Below are 15,877 nucleotides of genomic sequence, written 5' to 3' on the forward strand. Positions count from 1 at the left end.
TTGTTAATGTTTAACTGCTAATAATTCCATGCCAATTCTATTTAGTATTAACCTTCCTTGTTTAGAAGGCAAATTGATCTCATGAAACAGTGACTGGTTTACATTTTCAAAAACAAAATAGTTACAATACTTACAATAGGTATTGTTGCTCCACAGCAAGTATTTTCTGTCTCATTGTTTAGACACACAGTCCTGGTAACATTCTGGTGCTTCTTTATGCTACACAGCCTCCTTAACTGACAGATCAGCTCCTGTATTTCATTTTTAAAGTATACATACTGTTCATACTACAAAAAGTTTGGACTCTACACAATTTTTGAGTGAATTTGCAACAGCATTCTGGCTACCATCTTATGCAGCAATCATTAAGTATAGGTACTCGATTTAAGATTAATTACATTGTACCCTACAGTGAATGCAAAGCCCTGCTCAGTTCACTCTGATAATTATGATTGCAACACCCAAACAGAAAAATTTTGGTTTCCATCAGACTAAGTATGTGAATGGCTACACACAAAAGGTTTGGCTTAATTTATAGCTGCTACTAATCATTCCACTTATTAAATACTGTATCTCATAATTCACTTTACAAGTGAAATTCTAGGCAATCAGAAAAAGCAGCTATCTCTGTTCAGAACAATGAAATGAAAGAAAAGTCTTGCAAGTGAAAACTGATCTACAAGTTTTAAGGGAGGAGCTTTTTTGGTTTCTTTGTTTGTTTGTTTGTTTGTTTTAATCAGACCATTGTGGCACCACAATGATGTCACATTGCAGTTCCATTAAAAGGAGGAAACAAGTGCATACACCTCCTAGAAACTGAAGTTAATAAAGAAGAAATCACATAATAGACTTTCAAATTTAGTGTTCTTCTTAACTTGTTAAAAGACTGAGAGCATTTGGAAAACTTTTAAGAAGAGAATATGCATAGAAAAGAAGTTACTTCTGTAATTTACAAGAAAACATTGAAAGACATTTCAAGAGTTCACCAGGAAATACAGCCACAGTGTTCTTAGTAAATATTTTCCTTAATTCCACCTTGAGTATTCAGTAAGGTGTGGCATAAAATCAATTGCACATTGAAATTTTAAGACCTACCAGTATTTGCTGGTGGTGGACTCAGACTCTTAGTTCAAAAGCAGAGGAACTCATGAGGAATTTCTCCATACAAGAATTTTAGGTATCATTAACATAAGTCTTTTTTCCAGATACTGTTTGTTAATATTTTATAAAACCTCAGAGTATTTGTTAATCAAGAGAGTTTCTTTTAGTCTTGTCCCTTCCTCCAAATGCTTCAGCATTAGGAAAATAACTCCCAACACCACTGGACTAAAAATGCCTTTTGCAAGAGTCATCAAATGACATCACCTACAACCACAAAGACTGTACTGGTGCGCCAGTATCGCTGATTTTACTTGTCTAATTCTAAAATCTCAAATTCCAGGTTGTTTCAAAATAACAATGAAACTTAACAAGAGACACTGTAAATTGTGTATTTACACTATAAACAACTTCTACTGCATTTGCAGCTTTGCATCAATAGTTTAATACAGGTATTTTAAAAGCACCCTTACAAACAAAAGTATTGCACTGGCATTATAAAAATTCACAGTAAGTTTAACTTCCAGACTTTGGTAAAACAGTGCAAGAGCTTTTCATTGTGCAAGAGCTTTTTATCCAAACCTTCCAGGGTTTTAAAAATAATAATAGTTAAAACCCACAACTATATGACAAGCTGCAGAGATTTTTCTGGGAACTGGGATCAGTTCTCTTTTAGTTCTCACTTCTTAAAGAGATTTTGTGTTGGTTTTTTTCCCACCATTTCAAAGCATATCCAGTCCAACACTGAAATAGGTGTATTTGGCAGAGATATGACTCCATGTGTCCATTTTATGCAGAGTCCACAGTGCTCGCAGAGATTATTCCACAGTGAGAGAATCCTACTGCTTTGAGCAGGGAATTCTCTTTCCACAATTTGCAGCACTTCCTCTGCTTTTTGAGGCAGTAACTTCAATAGGCATGTCTTCAACAGGTCCTGAAGATAATACAGTAAGAAAAGTTTACTCAAAAACATTCTTAACACAGATGGTCATATAAAACTCTAAAGTGTTATGTGACATCAATCTTAGAAGTACTTTTCCTCATGTTTAACAGCCAATTGGGACCCAAATGAAAGATCCAGCAAGTCAACAGCCCATCTCCAATAGTGTCTGAATCTCTTTTCAGGCTCAAGGAACTTGTTGTTCCTTTAATATCTTCAGAATTCTCACACCCTTCTCATTCATTTTTACTGTATAATTTTTAAGATGGGACATTGGAACAGCAGGCAATATTCCATTACTAACTTCCAAGAGTTACTAATGGAAGCTTTTCTAATGGCCAGTACACTGAGGGGTTTTTTGTTTGTTTGTTTGGGATTTTTTTTGCACGTGTGTGTGGTGGTGGTGTTTCTTCCTTCCTCTCTCCTGACAATATCTGCCCAAACACGTTTAACCCGTTTGGTTAAGTTCATAAATATCTCCAGATGGGGAGATATTTATCAGTAAGGAATGATCTGATTCAGACAGCTGTTTGTGAGAAGATATAAAGTACTTCAGATAAACTTCAAAAAGGAACTCTCAGTTCTCTTTGGAGGTGCCACCATTTGTTACCCTTTATTCTACCTTGAAAGTAAAATCATAGTTTTATGTTACAATGTGTAACATAACTCTTATACACTCCCTCTGTTTTGGTTCCTTCTGAATTACCATTACTAATGCAATTGTACAGAAGTTCATTTCCTGTAACATTAGAAGCTGCTGTTTACTTGGGATAACTTGTACTAAAGCACTATACAGGAAATAACAAACCTCACTGGAATCAGGAATAAGACTTGAAATATTTAAAAATAATGGACAAGTCTCACTACTAGAAGTTCATTACAACAAAATGCACATCTATGTATGCATATTGAAAGCAGGGCCATCTACAGAGGCCATCTACAGCAGATTATCTACTGATCTCAAGACCTGCAATTGCCATGATCTTTATGTGGAAAAGGTCATTTATAAATGTAATTTCTTGCCAGCAAATATGGATCTCTATCTGTCAATCCTAGACCCATTCCAAAAAAAAGAAAGTCTGAAAAGAGAATGACTGGTTTTCAACAGCCCGTTTTCTAATTGCAGATGTAGTTAATAATAAACTAGTGAGCAGTAACAAATCTTTGAAAGTTGAATTGCTGCTGTTCTTTTCTGCCTCCTACAAGTTTTCTATTAAGCAATACTTATCTATGCTCAATCTCCTTACTGTTAAAACTTCCTCTCAAGAAAAATGTTGTGGCTTTCATGAAAGAAGACCATTTCCAAATGAACTTTTCTGTACCAACAGTAGCTTCAGAATTTAGTTTCAAGGAGCTGCAGAAAAAGCTAATCTTGTACACAGTGAATCAGAACAGCCAAGTTGTTCAGAATCCTTGAACACAGTGCAAAACTGTTTTTACAGTTCCTTCAACGAAGGATTTTACACAGTGAAGTGAAAGTTAGACTTTTTTTCTCACATGCTTTTTCAAGGCATGCTTCTCTTCCTAAATGAACATGCCATGTAAATGAACAAACAGGGAGATTTTGAAAGGCTTGATGATCTTCAGCTGGGCTTTAAAATGGGACCTAGGCACTTTCTTTGCACATTGGATATTACTGCATCTTTTCCAGATGACTGAGGTTCAAGACAAGTAGTTTAACTAATGACTGCATTTACGAGCGTCAATCTATTAGCTAGAACTCTGCCCCCAAGTTAAACGTAAGTCAGCATTTCACCTTTCTTCTTGTTCTCTTAGAAAGCTCCCTCATGGTGCTCAAGAGGGAGCTTCCCCTCACAAGAGCTCATGGGGGTAGTGGTTGATGGCTGTTTCATTACGCACCACTTCTGGCAGCATTCAGTGACTGTCAGGACCAGTTCAGCACCAGTTCAGGACCAGGGGGTTTCTGTGCTGCATCGGACATAAAGCTCATCACGCTCACTGGGCTTTACTCCAGCTCCTCTTTCCCGTTCTTAGACGGCCACAGGAAGTGTCTTCCCTCCCTGATCACATTCGGGCCACCCTTCTCTCTCAGTTTCTATTACCGCTTGAGCTGAGAAAGATTCCCCACTACTTTCATTTTAAGAAGCACCAGCTGCCAGCAGGTGGTTTAACACAGCAAGTATTAAATTAGACCTCAGGCGAGAAGAGAGCTTTCTGCAGTTCTAGACAAACTTTCCGGCTCGCCCGCACGTTGCCCTCCGCTGGTCTCACCTGCCGGGCTCGGCGGGGCGGCCGCGGGGCCCCGCGGGGCGCTGCAGCTCCATGTCGGCGGGGCGGCCGGGCCCGAGCGCGGCCGTGAGGCGGAGGCTGAGCCCGTGCACCAGCCGCCGCAGCAGCGTGTCCCCGCGGCCCTTGGGCACCGCCAGCCCCACGTCGTCCCGCAGCTCCTCGGGCGGCACCTCCAGGTTGCCCGCGTACCAGAACACCCACCAGATGAGGCTGAGGAAGATGCCGATGCCGCCCGCGTAGATGAGCAGGTCGGAGAAGAACACGTCGGCGAACACGCCCGCCAGCAGCACCGCCAGCCCCAGCGCGTCGAACGCCAGCGCCAGCCAGAAGGCGGCCACGCAGCGGCCGAGCCCGCCCGGGGCCGCCATCGGAGCGGCGCCGCCGCCTCGGGCCGCCCGCACGTGAGGGGAGGCGGGCGGGAGTGGCGGGAGGGCGGCGGCCACCTGAGGGCACGGCCGGGCCGAGCCCCCCGCACCTGAGGGCACGGCCGGGACACGTTCCCCCTCCCTGAGGGCACCGCCAGGCCCCGCCCCCGCCTGCACCTGAGGGGGCGCCCAGGCCACGCCCCCCACACCTGAGGGCACCTCCAGCTCCCGCCCCGGTGAGGCGGGAACGCGCTGCCCTCAGGCGGCCCCGCCGCCCCCGCGGTGGGTGCTGAAGGCGTTTGAGGTTGATCTGTAGCGACCGAAGGCATTCAGGGGCCGGGGCGTCCCTTGGAAGTGGCGGTCGCTGCCGCTTCCGTGTGCAGGTGAGACGGGCGCGGCTGGACCCGTTCAGCTCTTCCAGCCGGGGCAGCGTCCCCTCGCTCCGACACCCGGGAAAGGAGGCACTTCATAAAAGCTGCTCCCCAGATGAACACACTTTGTAGACCTCGACACTGGCAAGAGGAAGCAGCTGGTAGCAGACAGCAGAGATTTGCAAGAGTTTAACGTGCGTCTGCAAATGCACATAGACTCCTTTAACTCGGCGCTTGAGGCTTATAAAGAGCAGCTGGGATACAACTTCAGGGTGACAAACAGGAAGCAAGTTGTGGATGCAAGATGTAAAATTCAGCAGTTATGTAAAAGGCAAGACATGTATTTGGGTTCACCCTTGTGTTAGTTAATGACCTGGTACACACCTTTTAAGGCTCCCAAGTCCTCAAGCACCAGAACTTTATTTGGCTGCAGGATCTCTTGTAGTTGCTCTCACAAGGCCCTTATATATATAACAGTTTATTTAACGATGAGTAAGACACACAGTTCCAGTAACTAGAATATCAAGCTGACGGGAGGTCGGACAGGCTAAGAGCGCATGGAGCTTCCATGTTTTTGTGGAAGTACAGCATGCCAAGAATGATGCTGCTCCAATGACATTTAGTGTGACTACAGATTCCTTTCATAGCAGTTGGTTCACAATTGAAAAGTTAGAAAAGACACCAGTTACAAAAAGACACCACTAATGAAGCAGAATTTTTTCGTATTCTCTAGTTTCTTTTTCCACCTTTTGTTTAGCACCCACTTACTTCCTAGGTAGCAAACATATTGATATGGGAAGCCCTAAGGAGAGGGGATGGGGTTTTTTGAATGGCAAATTAGGCTGGTTACATCCTGTTGATTGATCTTGTCTCTTACCAACTTTTTCCTATTTGGATTTGAGTTTTTACAACCAGGACACTTCAACACAAATCTGCCTTGTATTCTCACTGAGAAGGACATAAAGTGATCATCATACAGAGAACAATTTGGTTGTTCTGTAAAATTTCAAATATATCACCTTTCAGTCCTGATGTATTTTTCATGCCATTACAGGATGGGCTGAGATGGGATGAGATGAGATGGGATGAGTTCTGGTAGCAGAAAAAAAGCCCACAAGTGAAGATTTTGCTTGATGTCAAAGTATAAATGGTTAAAGAAAATGTGTCTTGTGCTCTTTTTTTTTTTTTTTTAAAGACACAAATACTCCAGGTAAAAACAGCTAAAAATTACATTGTTTGGCTTGGTATCAGGCTGCTAACTTACAATATGTGTAGTAAGATCAATAAATGTCAACCTGTCTTCATTATATAGGAAAAAAAAATGGTAGCAGCTATTTTACCTTTAAAAGCACATGTAGACTGCTGCTTCTGGCATGCATGAATTCTTGCTTTGACCCTGTTTGTACTAAGCTATGCTTCAGGAAATGTCACTTACAGAATATTTCTGAGTTTTTTTTCCCTGGAATAGCCCCCTCCCTGCCTTTTGACACTTGCAGAATTTGAGTGCTTTTGATCTGGGCCAGGAAAAGATAAAAAGTGATAGGGCTGGTAAGACAGTGAGTTTATTTGTACCAGTTTGTAAATTAGAAGGAAACAAATGAATCGTTACAGATCTCGGTGGAAAAAAAGCCCTTGGGATGGGATTTCTTAAGAAGGTATTTCACTTCATGAATATATTTGTTTACTAAAAATACACCACTGAATGACTACATAAACTGCATTACAACAGACAACTCTCATGCTGACTGTGGCACCCGCCCTTTCTTGGGTGTTTGCTTCGATGGTTTTGAAGACTTCTTGACTGACTGTATCGATTTGCCAGCTTTGGGTGTTGCAAAAGACTTCACTTCAGGTTTTTTTGGAGTCTTTTTCATGTCTTTTTCTTTTATTGCTTCCTTTGGCTTGCTGACCTGCTTGGCTTTTTTCTGTTTTGGTGGTGTCTGCAAGTCTGCACACTCTCCTGCAACATCAGGTTTTGATTTTGGAGTCTCCGGAACTAGAGGTTGTTTCTTTCTCTTTCCGAGGGGTGTTTTGGTTTTCTTGCCCAAGTTGCCGCCTTTTTCTGGACCTGGTTCCATTTTCTGTATTTAAGACAGACAAAAAAATTACCCTTCCACCTAAGAAACACATTTCCTGTTCTTCAGGAAAGGAAAACCACGATAAATGACAAATGCTTTCTATCAATTGAACTGCGCCCTAGTCCATTTGAAGTGTGTTAACACACTCTGTTACCTAAGGAGCAATGAGCAGTTTAATACGTTCAAAATCTTTAGTTTTAACTGAAATATGAGTTTTCCAATATTATGAAGCAATTACCTCCATCTCAGCTAAACTCTTTGTTTGTATAGGGACCAGTTGTGGAATTTCTTCATCATCATGATCACCTGGTTCTTGGACTATTTCTGCTTTTTCTTTTACTGCAGGCTCCTGAGTAGCAGCAGCAGCTTTACTTTCAGTTGTCACAGTGACTTGACTTGACTTCATTTTTTTAGGTGTCTTCTTAGGTTTCTTGGTTTTTCCCTTCTAGTTAATCAGAAGTACATCTCAGACAAATCCCCATAACATTTCTAAATGTATAACAGTTTTAATGTGGTTAAAAATTAGATAGTGTAGCAACATTCAATTAAAGACCCTTATTCAGTAGACCCAGACTGATCAACCACATGTAAAATATGAAAAGATGCATTGCAGATTACTATAAATAACTCACAACTACAATAGTGTCAAGATTACAGTCTTTAAGTTGAATATTGATGTTCCACATTTACTTCAGACAAACTAACACAGCAGAATTCAGTACAAAGGAGTAGCCAATTATTATTTTTTATAAGTATAAGCCCCCCTATCTATACAAATATATGAGCTTCTGAATTATTCAGATGTCACTGATTAGCCAACAAAAAATAGATGCATAATCTGAAATCCACCTATATGTTAATGAGTGTATTTTTGGAAGTTCTAAGAATGAATCTCATCTCCCTTTAGTTTAGCACTAGAAACATTTACTTCCAGTTTGCTTTACAACCCATCAGGGAGTTTGCATAATTTCAATATTATTACTGAGTATCTGAAGCACTGAGGCACTGATGGCCTAAACCCATTTTTAGCCATAAATACCTGGGATCAACTGCTAAATGTTTAAACCCAACACTACAATGCATAAAAGGAAAACAAAGAACTAACTGCACCAATCTGACCTTATGCAAAGTTTGAAGAAATTTTGGTTTACCTTTTCTTCCTTCTTTTTGAGAGGTGGCTCTGTGTCAAGCTCATCCAGGTTGGAAATATTCGCAGTAAATATTGGAAGCGCGACTGATTTAAGTGTTTTGAGGTGAAGAATCTTCACATTTTTCCAATTCTGCAACAATAAAACCAGTACATTATGTAAAAATAACAAGGCTGAATAGGAACCCACTGGACTTTAATGCAGTCAATCAGCAGTACCTTTGGTAACTTCTTAGCAATCACTTTTGCTGTTGCAATGACATTTTCCATGATCTCATCCACTTTCATTCCAGTGTGACCTACACGTGCTGTACTGAAACAAGAGAAGAGTAATATTTATGTGTGGGCAAATAAACATACTTCAAGTTACTTGTATTTAGGCATCTATAATTTCCTTTACTGTCATAAAGGATGGATGGCTATAACAGAAGTCTTTTGTAATAGCAGTCAGAAGAGATTCACCTGTATTTACCTTTCCATATTTGGATGTGGAACTTCTGCCTTATATTATGAAGCATATTCAAAATTTAGATCCTTTTAGATATACAATACATGAAAAAAAATAGTACTAGCATATTTTGGAAATAGTTTTTATCTAATTTAACAGAAATAGAGTTCTCTAAGATTGTACATGCTGTTTTACAGTGAGAGGTGCCTAGAAATTCCTCTGGTATAAGTAAAAAAGAGACAAAAAGTAAAACTTTACAGTAAAATGTCTTAACTAGAACTACTGCTTTCTTTATATAGGTTAAGGTTCAAAATGGCCCATATTTGGAATGGTGACCCTTAACATCTTTTATTCACATATTAATAGAATAAAAAGAACTCACTTAAAATTCCTACACTTAAGGTACAACCATCCTTCAAGTGAAGTACTCGTGTATTCATACTTACTAACAGCACCCTTTGTTGTTAACTGGGAGTGTAGTCCCTTGGATATGCTTTTGTAGTTCATTAGCAAGATTTTTGGCTTTCAGGTTTACAGATAAAGGTGCCCTAAAAAAGAATGGGAAAGGGTTAAAAAAAAGGGAAATAATTAGAAACCCCCAAAACAAAGCCAACTCCCTGCTTTAGTAAGAATCTCATCCTAAAAAAGATAAGGAAAAATGGAGCTACACAATTTAAAGACCTACTTTTTCTTTTCATAGAAGTGTTTTCCTAGATGTGAGGGCAAGAGTCTCCTAATTCGGTTGTCAGATAAAAAGAGATCGAATCTGTTCAGGAGGCGACGCTTCGCTTCAAACATTTTATACTCCTTTTTGAGAGTCTTGTAGGAGATGATCTGCAATGCAAGTAACAGTTTAGTCCCCACTGCTAAAAATGCAGCCTAGAACGCTCCTTAGAACCGCACAGAGTCATTATTTTAGAATGCTGAAGACAATCAAAATGTACTGTACCCTTTTCCTATTGTTTTAAGAATCAAACAACAAGGATGTCTTGCATAGTAACTGAACTTGAGAACATGGTAACATCTAAATCAAGGTTAAACACAACAATAACATTATTTTATAGTTTTATTGCTAGTAGCATAAACAATCCAATCCAGCTGCAAAGGACTCAATTATTCAAGCATTTACTATACCATCAAACACCTCTCTTACCTGGCTAATACTTCTGATTCCATTCTGGATTAAAAGTTTCCTGTATAGATTTTCAGTCTGTTCTGCTGACAAATTTGGTTCATCCTTTGTGAAAAGGCAAACCTCAGCTGTTTCTGGTCGAATGCCATGGGGCAGTGGTCTACAATGAGGATATGAGACAGACAAAGAATGTCTAATAAGAGAAGGTTTTTCCATAACTAGGTCTACACTGAGAGATCATTACCCTTTAACAATACAAGGAAACCCTTGCATTTCGATTCTGTTAACGACTAAACATCCTTAGTGGAATCTCAGTGGATTTATTTTCTCAAGCTTCAGGACTGAAAGGCACATACCTTGTAACTGGCAACCCAAAGAATCAGCATTCTCTGTGCCTCAGGATGGCGCAGCCCAGCTTCCAGTTACACCAAAAGTGTAACTTTTGGGGAGCAGCCAGGAGGGGGCCGTGGCAGCCAAATCCCTCACGCTCGGCATTAGCAAAGTGCTCTTTCCGAAGCCAAAGGACGCGAGCAACCCCTGTACCCACACAGCCGCCGGTGAGTTTCTTACATTCTGATGAGTTTTGCCTCTCCCGGGACCTTCCAGACCGTCACCAGGAGGTGAACGCTCTCGTTCTCGTTGAGGAGCAGCGCGTCTCCCTTGGCCTTGCTCCTGGAGAAAGCGAGGAGAGCCTCCACTGCCTTCTTCACCTGCAACGGCACCAGCCGTGGATAAACCCCAGCCCGGCCCGGCCCCGCTCCAGGTGCTCCCCCCGGCTCCCCGCGGTACCTGGGCGCTCTCCAGGTGCTCCCCCCCCGCTCCCCGCGGTACCTGGCCGCTCTCCAGCCGCTCTCTCCGTCCCGCCATGGTCCCGCCGGTGCCACGTGCGGCCGCTGCGCCTGCGCGGGCCCCTCTTTCCGGGTCACGGCGGGGCCCGTCCGGGGCGGGTCCCGCGGCTCCCGCTGGTCCCGGACCGGGGTCGGGGGTGTTTCCCGGGAGCATCGTTCCCGTCCTCGGAGCCAGCCTTGTCCCAGAAGGTCACGGGCTCATCGAGTTTGGAGCAGAGCTCCGGAGGCCGTCATTCCGTCCCGCCCCGGCTGCAGCGCCAGCCGGAGGTCAGGCGGGGATGCTCAGGGCTGTGTCCAGCCCGACCTTCCCAGCTCCAGGGATGGAGGCTGTGCCAATGCCCGAGCGTCCCAGTGCTCCATTTGTTTCTGGACTTCGGGTAGAGGACAAGCCATTATCTTTACCCTATTGTCCAAACAGTTGCTACCCATGTCTTCAGATTCCTTCTTTGAAGTCTATCCCTGATTTTACCTCCTGTATTACTGTCCTTTTGCACTGGAGTGCTGTTGTAAGTTCCCTGTTTTCCTGAGTATCAGGAGGAACTGTTTTTATGGTTGGAGAAGGATGTCCTTAAAGAACTGCTGCCAGCTTCCCTGAGCAACTGTCAGAGCTGCCTCCCATGGGATCTTGCCTGCTGGTTCTCTGAATAAACTCAAGTATGTCTCATGGAGTCCAGGGCCTGCCTTCTGCTCCTCATCTTCCTCACACTCTGTGTCTCGAACTCTGCTATTTCCAGGTCACTGCCATTGAGGCAGCCACTGATTATCACATGCTAAACCATTTCTTCCTCATGTGTGACTGATAAAGGCACAACTGCTGCGTCTGCTGTTCAGTTTGGGAATGCACTCTCTGACTACATGGAAGTAGCTTAATTTTAGGATGCTTATCCCGTTGAGTTCCATGCTGAATAAATACATTGTTCTGAGATAAAATCTGGCCTGGAATTATTTTGCCCTCATTCCCACAGTGCTGTGTGTGCCTTGGCAGCTTTGCCTTGTCTGCATTCATCACACAGGTAAGCTGCTACCTGGGTAACACAGCTATGCATCACCAGGGTTTAAATATGCATGTAATTAGGAGTCTGAGTCATTCACTCATCTCTAGATCTTTTCTTGCCCTTTGCCTTTCTATTTATGGTTTTATTCTTTCTCATCAGATGTCTTCCAAAATCTGTTGCTCCATCAGCGTGGAAAGAGAAAGTACAAAGAGAAAGAAACTAAAATACCCTAGTCTCATGACAAACTGTTTCTTGTAGTGGTTTATATTTTCATTCTACTGTTAGTGTTTTTTAGAGCAACAGTGGAATAGTTGATGGCTTCAAGACATATCCAGACTTATGAAAGAACTATATGGACATAAACTGATTTTAAAGAGTGGGGAAAAAAAATCCTATTGTGATATTTGAACAAAATAAATGAAACTGGCTAAGAAAAAGAAAAGCTATCCTTTGTTGCCATGTTGTTTGAAGTATTGGTTAGAGAAATTACTGAAGGTGAGGAACATGCAGGGTAGCCAAAGAGGGCAGACTCATTAAAATCTTTTCAGTACCGGTACAATTTGGGCATGTGGTGTTGTATATTCTGATAACTGTATTAGCCATACTTCTTCTTTGCATATTTTAGAGCAGCCCTATTTTAATAAAACATCAACATACTAGTGTGACATGTTAAAACAGAATAGAAAAAGTTGGATGACTGGAACATCTCTCTGAAAATAAGCCAGGATAGTCTTGCAAGATACGATTGAACAGCATGTTTGAAGCCCAACTGTACTGGGTCAGTATAACATTAATAGGATAAAACTAAAGGGACTATTATTAGCAACTCAAATTCAAATTTTTCACATCAGTCTCATCCAAGTTCATTTTTCTGAACAATTTTAGGTCTGACATGACTGAATTTTACTAGATGTGATTTAACTGCCTTGGTATAATCATTTTCTCTGGAAAGGTACTTGACATAGCTAACAGACCTGCCTTGGAAAAATTAAGTTAATCTCTGGATAAGAAATATTTCAGCTTAATACAGCATGAAATGAATATAAACTATAAAAGAGTGCACTTTTAATTTAGCAAGTTCATCAATTTACAGTTACTCCTACAAGGAAATTAGGTTTGATGCTCTGATCAGTGTTATTGCTGTACATTATCCTGCTGTAGCTCTCAATTTAACTTTCTGGACTATGGAAGTATGTGTATTTCTTTAAGCCATTTGTGCCACTTACTTAAATGCTAAGATTTAAAATAATTGCAAGCCAGTCTACCTCATTACTTATATGTTTCTCTACATGCCTGATTTTATACTTTCTCATAGCAAAAGGGAAGTACAAGTAGCAATTGTTTCTGCTGTAAACAGATCTTTGAGGTTTAATATTATTCCTGTTCCAGGCCTATGTTCCTCCAGAATTTTTGATGGCAGATGTCAAAATCCCAGGTCTCTGTAAGTGTACCTCTTGCAACAAAACTACCACAGACTATGCAGAGATTAAAACAGGAGTAAGGAGTCCTTCATATGAGAGCCCAGAAGAGAATCTCCCCCCTTGATCCAGAGTTCAAGCACGGGTTTTCTTTGGATGGTGTTCCTTTGCAGTCCCAGTATCACCTCCAGCTGTAACCTTGGCTGTCAGACACAGGGGTGCTTGTGGTGTGTTTCAGGACAGAGGCTCCTGTCACTGTGACGTGAGCTGCAAAGCTTTCCTCTCATAATGCTTTGCCTATCACCACTTCTAGAGGCTTAACAGGTGACAGGCACATTGCCTCAAATACCTCTTTGCCATCCAACACTTCATCTGTTACATCTCTTATTATTACTTTTGTTCAGAAGTACGTGGGTTTTTCAGGTGTATGTAACTGAGGGGAGATGTAGAAAAATCCAATTTGTGTTGGAAGTTGATACTTCTTAGGAAGGAAAGCCAATGAAAGGATATGTATTATCAAAAGTTATATATACACAGACAACAGGTTTTGGGTTTGTTAGCATAAATTTCCACTTTATATTAAGACTAGAATCTTTTCTAGTATTTCTTCAGAGGAAAAGTAGTATCTTGCCAGGTTTATAGTGCTTTAAAATAAACACAAGGAAAGAAACAAGTTCACAATATAAAATCTTCAGTAGTAACTCCAGTTTTGTTGGTATATTTTTCTGTACCAAATCTTCTATAGGGTATACAAAAACAGCAGAATAAGTGAGAGCCTTTAAGTACCAGTTCAGGAAGAAAACAGTCTTGTCTGGAGTACATTTCATCTGCTTTATCATCATAATTTAAACAGTCTGAGTTAAGAACCAAAAAGCCAGAGTAATACAGAATCAAATACTTGGGACATTGAAACAATATTTTTTTTCCTTAGGTAATATTCATTAATAAACACTTATAAAAACACATTTCTCATAATTAACATGATTTTTAATACGTGGAGTGGTGCCATAAGTAGTCTAAAACAGAGGTTGTTCATTGAGCACTTTTCCCTGGGCTTTTTATGCCACTCAAAAAGATCTGCAGAGGGGCATAAAAGTCATGAGCAGCAAATATCCCCATGGATAAACCTTAAAGCAGTCGTTTTTCTTACAACACTATTACACCACAGTCAAGAGCTTGCTCTTCAAGAACACAGTTTACTACCAAAGGAAGTGTCTCAGGAATCCAGTGTCACCATGTTTGTGGATCAGTTCCTGATTGTCTGCAAGAGATGCCCAAGGAGGCTGGAATGGTTTCAAGAAGACAGCTGATGGCAATGTCACCCATTCCTCCAGTTAGTGTGCTTTGCTTCTGGTCACTTGCAGAAACAAGTCATTATTTTCCTGTTGCCAAATTAGTACTGCTGCACATTCAGATTTTTTTGCTTTACATTTAATTTTTGTTACATATACCAAGTTTTTCAGTTCAAGGACATACAAGGTCTTAATTTAGAGAATAATAATTTGTGTTTTTGTAAGTTACATCGTGGCTAAACACTTAAGCCATACTACACTACAAACTTTGGCCAACCAGCAGAGAGAAACAGGTGTGATCCTCATCACTACCACACTGCAAATGCTGTTTGACTGGGGAAAATAAACCCCCAAATCCCTCCTTTCTGCAGAAACACACTCACAGTTTTGCTGGTATGAGTTACAGCCACGCCAGAACCCAGGAATACTCTGCCAGGGTTAGATGCAAGCACAGTTACCCTGGCAGTGCTCCTGGGGCTCCTGTAGCTTCAATCCAACTTCTGTTTCCCTCCCCCCCCCCACCTCCTTTCAACTGTTGTGGTTGCACAGCTCCTTTAGTTTCATCTTCAAAGCAGCATACCACATTTTCAAACAAGGAAGTATTCAAAATGGTCATTTAAAAAAGTTTATTACATCAGTGAATCAGCAAATAGTATTTATTTCCAACAAAGCCACATTCTCTTTTTTTTTTCTTCTTTCATCTAGATTTAGCTTTACTTAATAGTAGTAAAAATGGGACTATAAAATGTAGAATGGAGATGAAATGAAAAAGTTGAGATGTGATCTGAGGACTATTCAAACACAATGTACTTCCAGCTCTTCTACCCAAAATGCAGCCAATTTGTGCAGATTTATGCCTTACATTTTCATATCAGTGTATTTGCTATAGAATGCAAATATTTTATACCCAAATAAAACCTTCCTACAGGATAGCAATATCTTTAATTGCATAATGTGGATTCTGTTAACAGACAAGGTGACATTAACTGGATTTATGGACATGTAATCAAATGCACTAGATGGGATGAGTAATGGAAATACTCAGACTCTCTATCTACTGATATTCCAACCCACCAGCTGACTATTCAGTTTAATAATAAATACTCAGTCCAGCCTCATAATAATGAGGTTTTAGAATCCCCCATTAAGTTTGTTCAAAAGTGGAAAAATTCTGCTGGAGCATCAGGTAGCCTTCAGATGCATTTCAATGCCTTAAAAAAAAAGATTTAAAAGATCTAACAATTTAGGAATCTAACTATTATCTAATAATGGTCTTTGCAAATTTCAAATCCATGAGCTTGCTTCAAGAAAGCAGTCAGATATCTGGAAATCTTAAATCAGTCCAGAATATGAACAAGACAGTAATTTTCCTTGGCTTTTAATTTCTTCATTAGTTTAAGATCCAAGGAACTGTGAGTTTTGTTCACTTGGTAGGAAAAAAAAAAAAAAGTTGCTTTTAAACCCTGCTTTACCAAAAAAAATAAAAGCCCAGAGA

General features: G+C 40.9%; 2 protein-coding genes across 3 annotated transcripts; both read right to left on the minus strand.

The window, feature by feature from the left end:
• Window positions 1–1,519: 1,519 nt before the first annotated feature.
• Window positions 1,520–5,032, minus strand: TMEM238 (transmembrane protein 238). The gene is made up of 2 exons (XM_027654928.1): window positions 4,271–5,032; window positions 1,520–2,032 (listed from the first exon to the last, which is right to left on the minus strand). The coding sequence occupies exons 1-2, from the start codon at window positions 4,654–4,656 to the stop codon at window positions 2,023–2,025; spliced, it is 396 nt and encodes a 131-aa protein (XP_027510729.1). The 5' UTR covers window positions 4,657–5,032; the 3' UTR covers window positions 1,520–2,022.
• Window positions 5,033–6,537: 1,505 nt separating this feature from the next.
• RSL1D1 (ribosomal L1 domain containing 1) lies at window positions 6,538–10,769 on the minus strand. 2 transcript variants are annotated; one of them, XM_027655036.1, is made up of 9 exons: window positions 10,661–10,769; window positions 10,400–10,539; window positions 9,851–9,989; window positions 9,383–9,531; window positions 9,144–9,245; window positions 8,469–8,562; window positions 8,254–8,382; window positions 7,341–7,547; window positions 6,538–7,105 (listed from the first exon to the last, which is right to left on the minus strand). In XM_027655036.1, the coding sequence occupies exons 1-9, from the start codon at window positions 10,694–10,696 to the stop codon at window positions 6,761–6,763; spliced, it is 1,341 nt and encodes a 446-aa protein (XP_027510837.1). In that variant the 5' UTR covers window positions 10,697–10,769; the 3' UTR covers window positions 6,538–6,760. The 2 variants fall into 2 exon arrangements, with proteins under 2 accessions (XP_027510837.1, XP_027510836.1); XM_027655035.1 differs by having other exon boundaries at window positions 10,619–10,723.
• Window positions 10,770–15,877: the final 5,108 nt, after the last annotated feature.

This window comes from Corapipo altera, unplaced genomic scaffold, assembly GCF_003945725.1.
Source record: "Corapipo altera isolate COAL_440 unplaced genomic scaffold, ASM394572v1 98, whole genome shotgun sequence".
Taxonomy (NCBI): domain Eukaryota; kingdom Metazoa; phylum Chordata; class Aves; order Passeriformes; family Pipridae; genus Corapipo; species Corapipo altera.

Bases quoted from the DNA above. Each gene is read 5' to 3' on its own strand.
- TMEM238 (XM_027654928.1), bottom strand. From the start codon at position 4,656: ATGGCGGCCCCGGGCGGGCTCGGCCGCTGCGTGGCCGCCTTCTGGCTG.
- RSL1D1 (XM_027655035.1), bottom strand. From the start codon at position 10,696: ATGGCGGGACGGAGAGAGCGGCTGGAGAGCGGCCAGGTACCGCGGGGA. The intron at 9,246-9,382 runs GTAGGTCTTTAA...ATTCTTTTTTAG, and splicing joins CACTTCTATGAAAAGAAAAA to GGCACCTTTATCTGTAAACC. The intron at 8,563-9,143 runs GTAAGTATGAAT...CTCTTGTTTCAG, and splicing joins AACAACAAAGGGTGCTGTTA to TACAGCACGTGTAGGTCACA.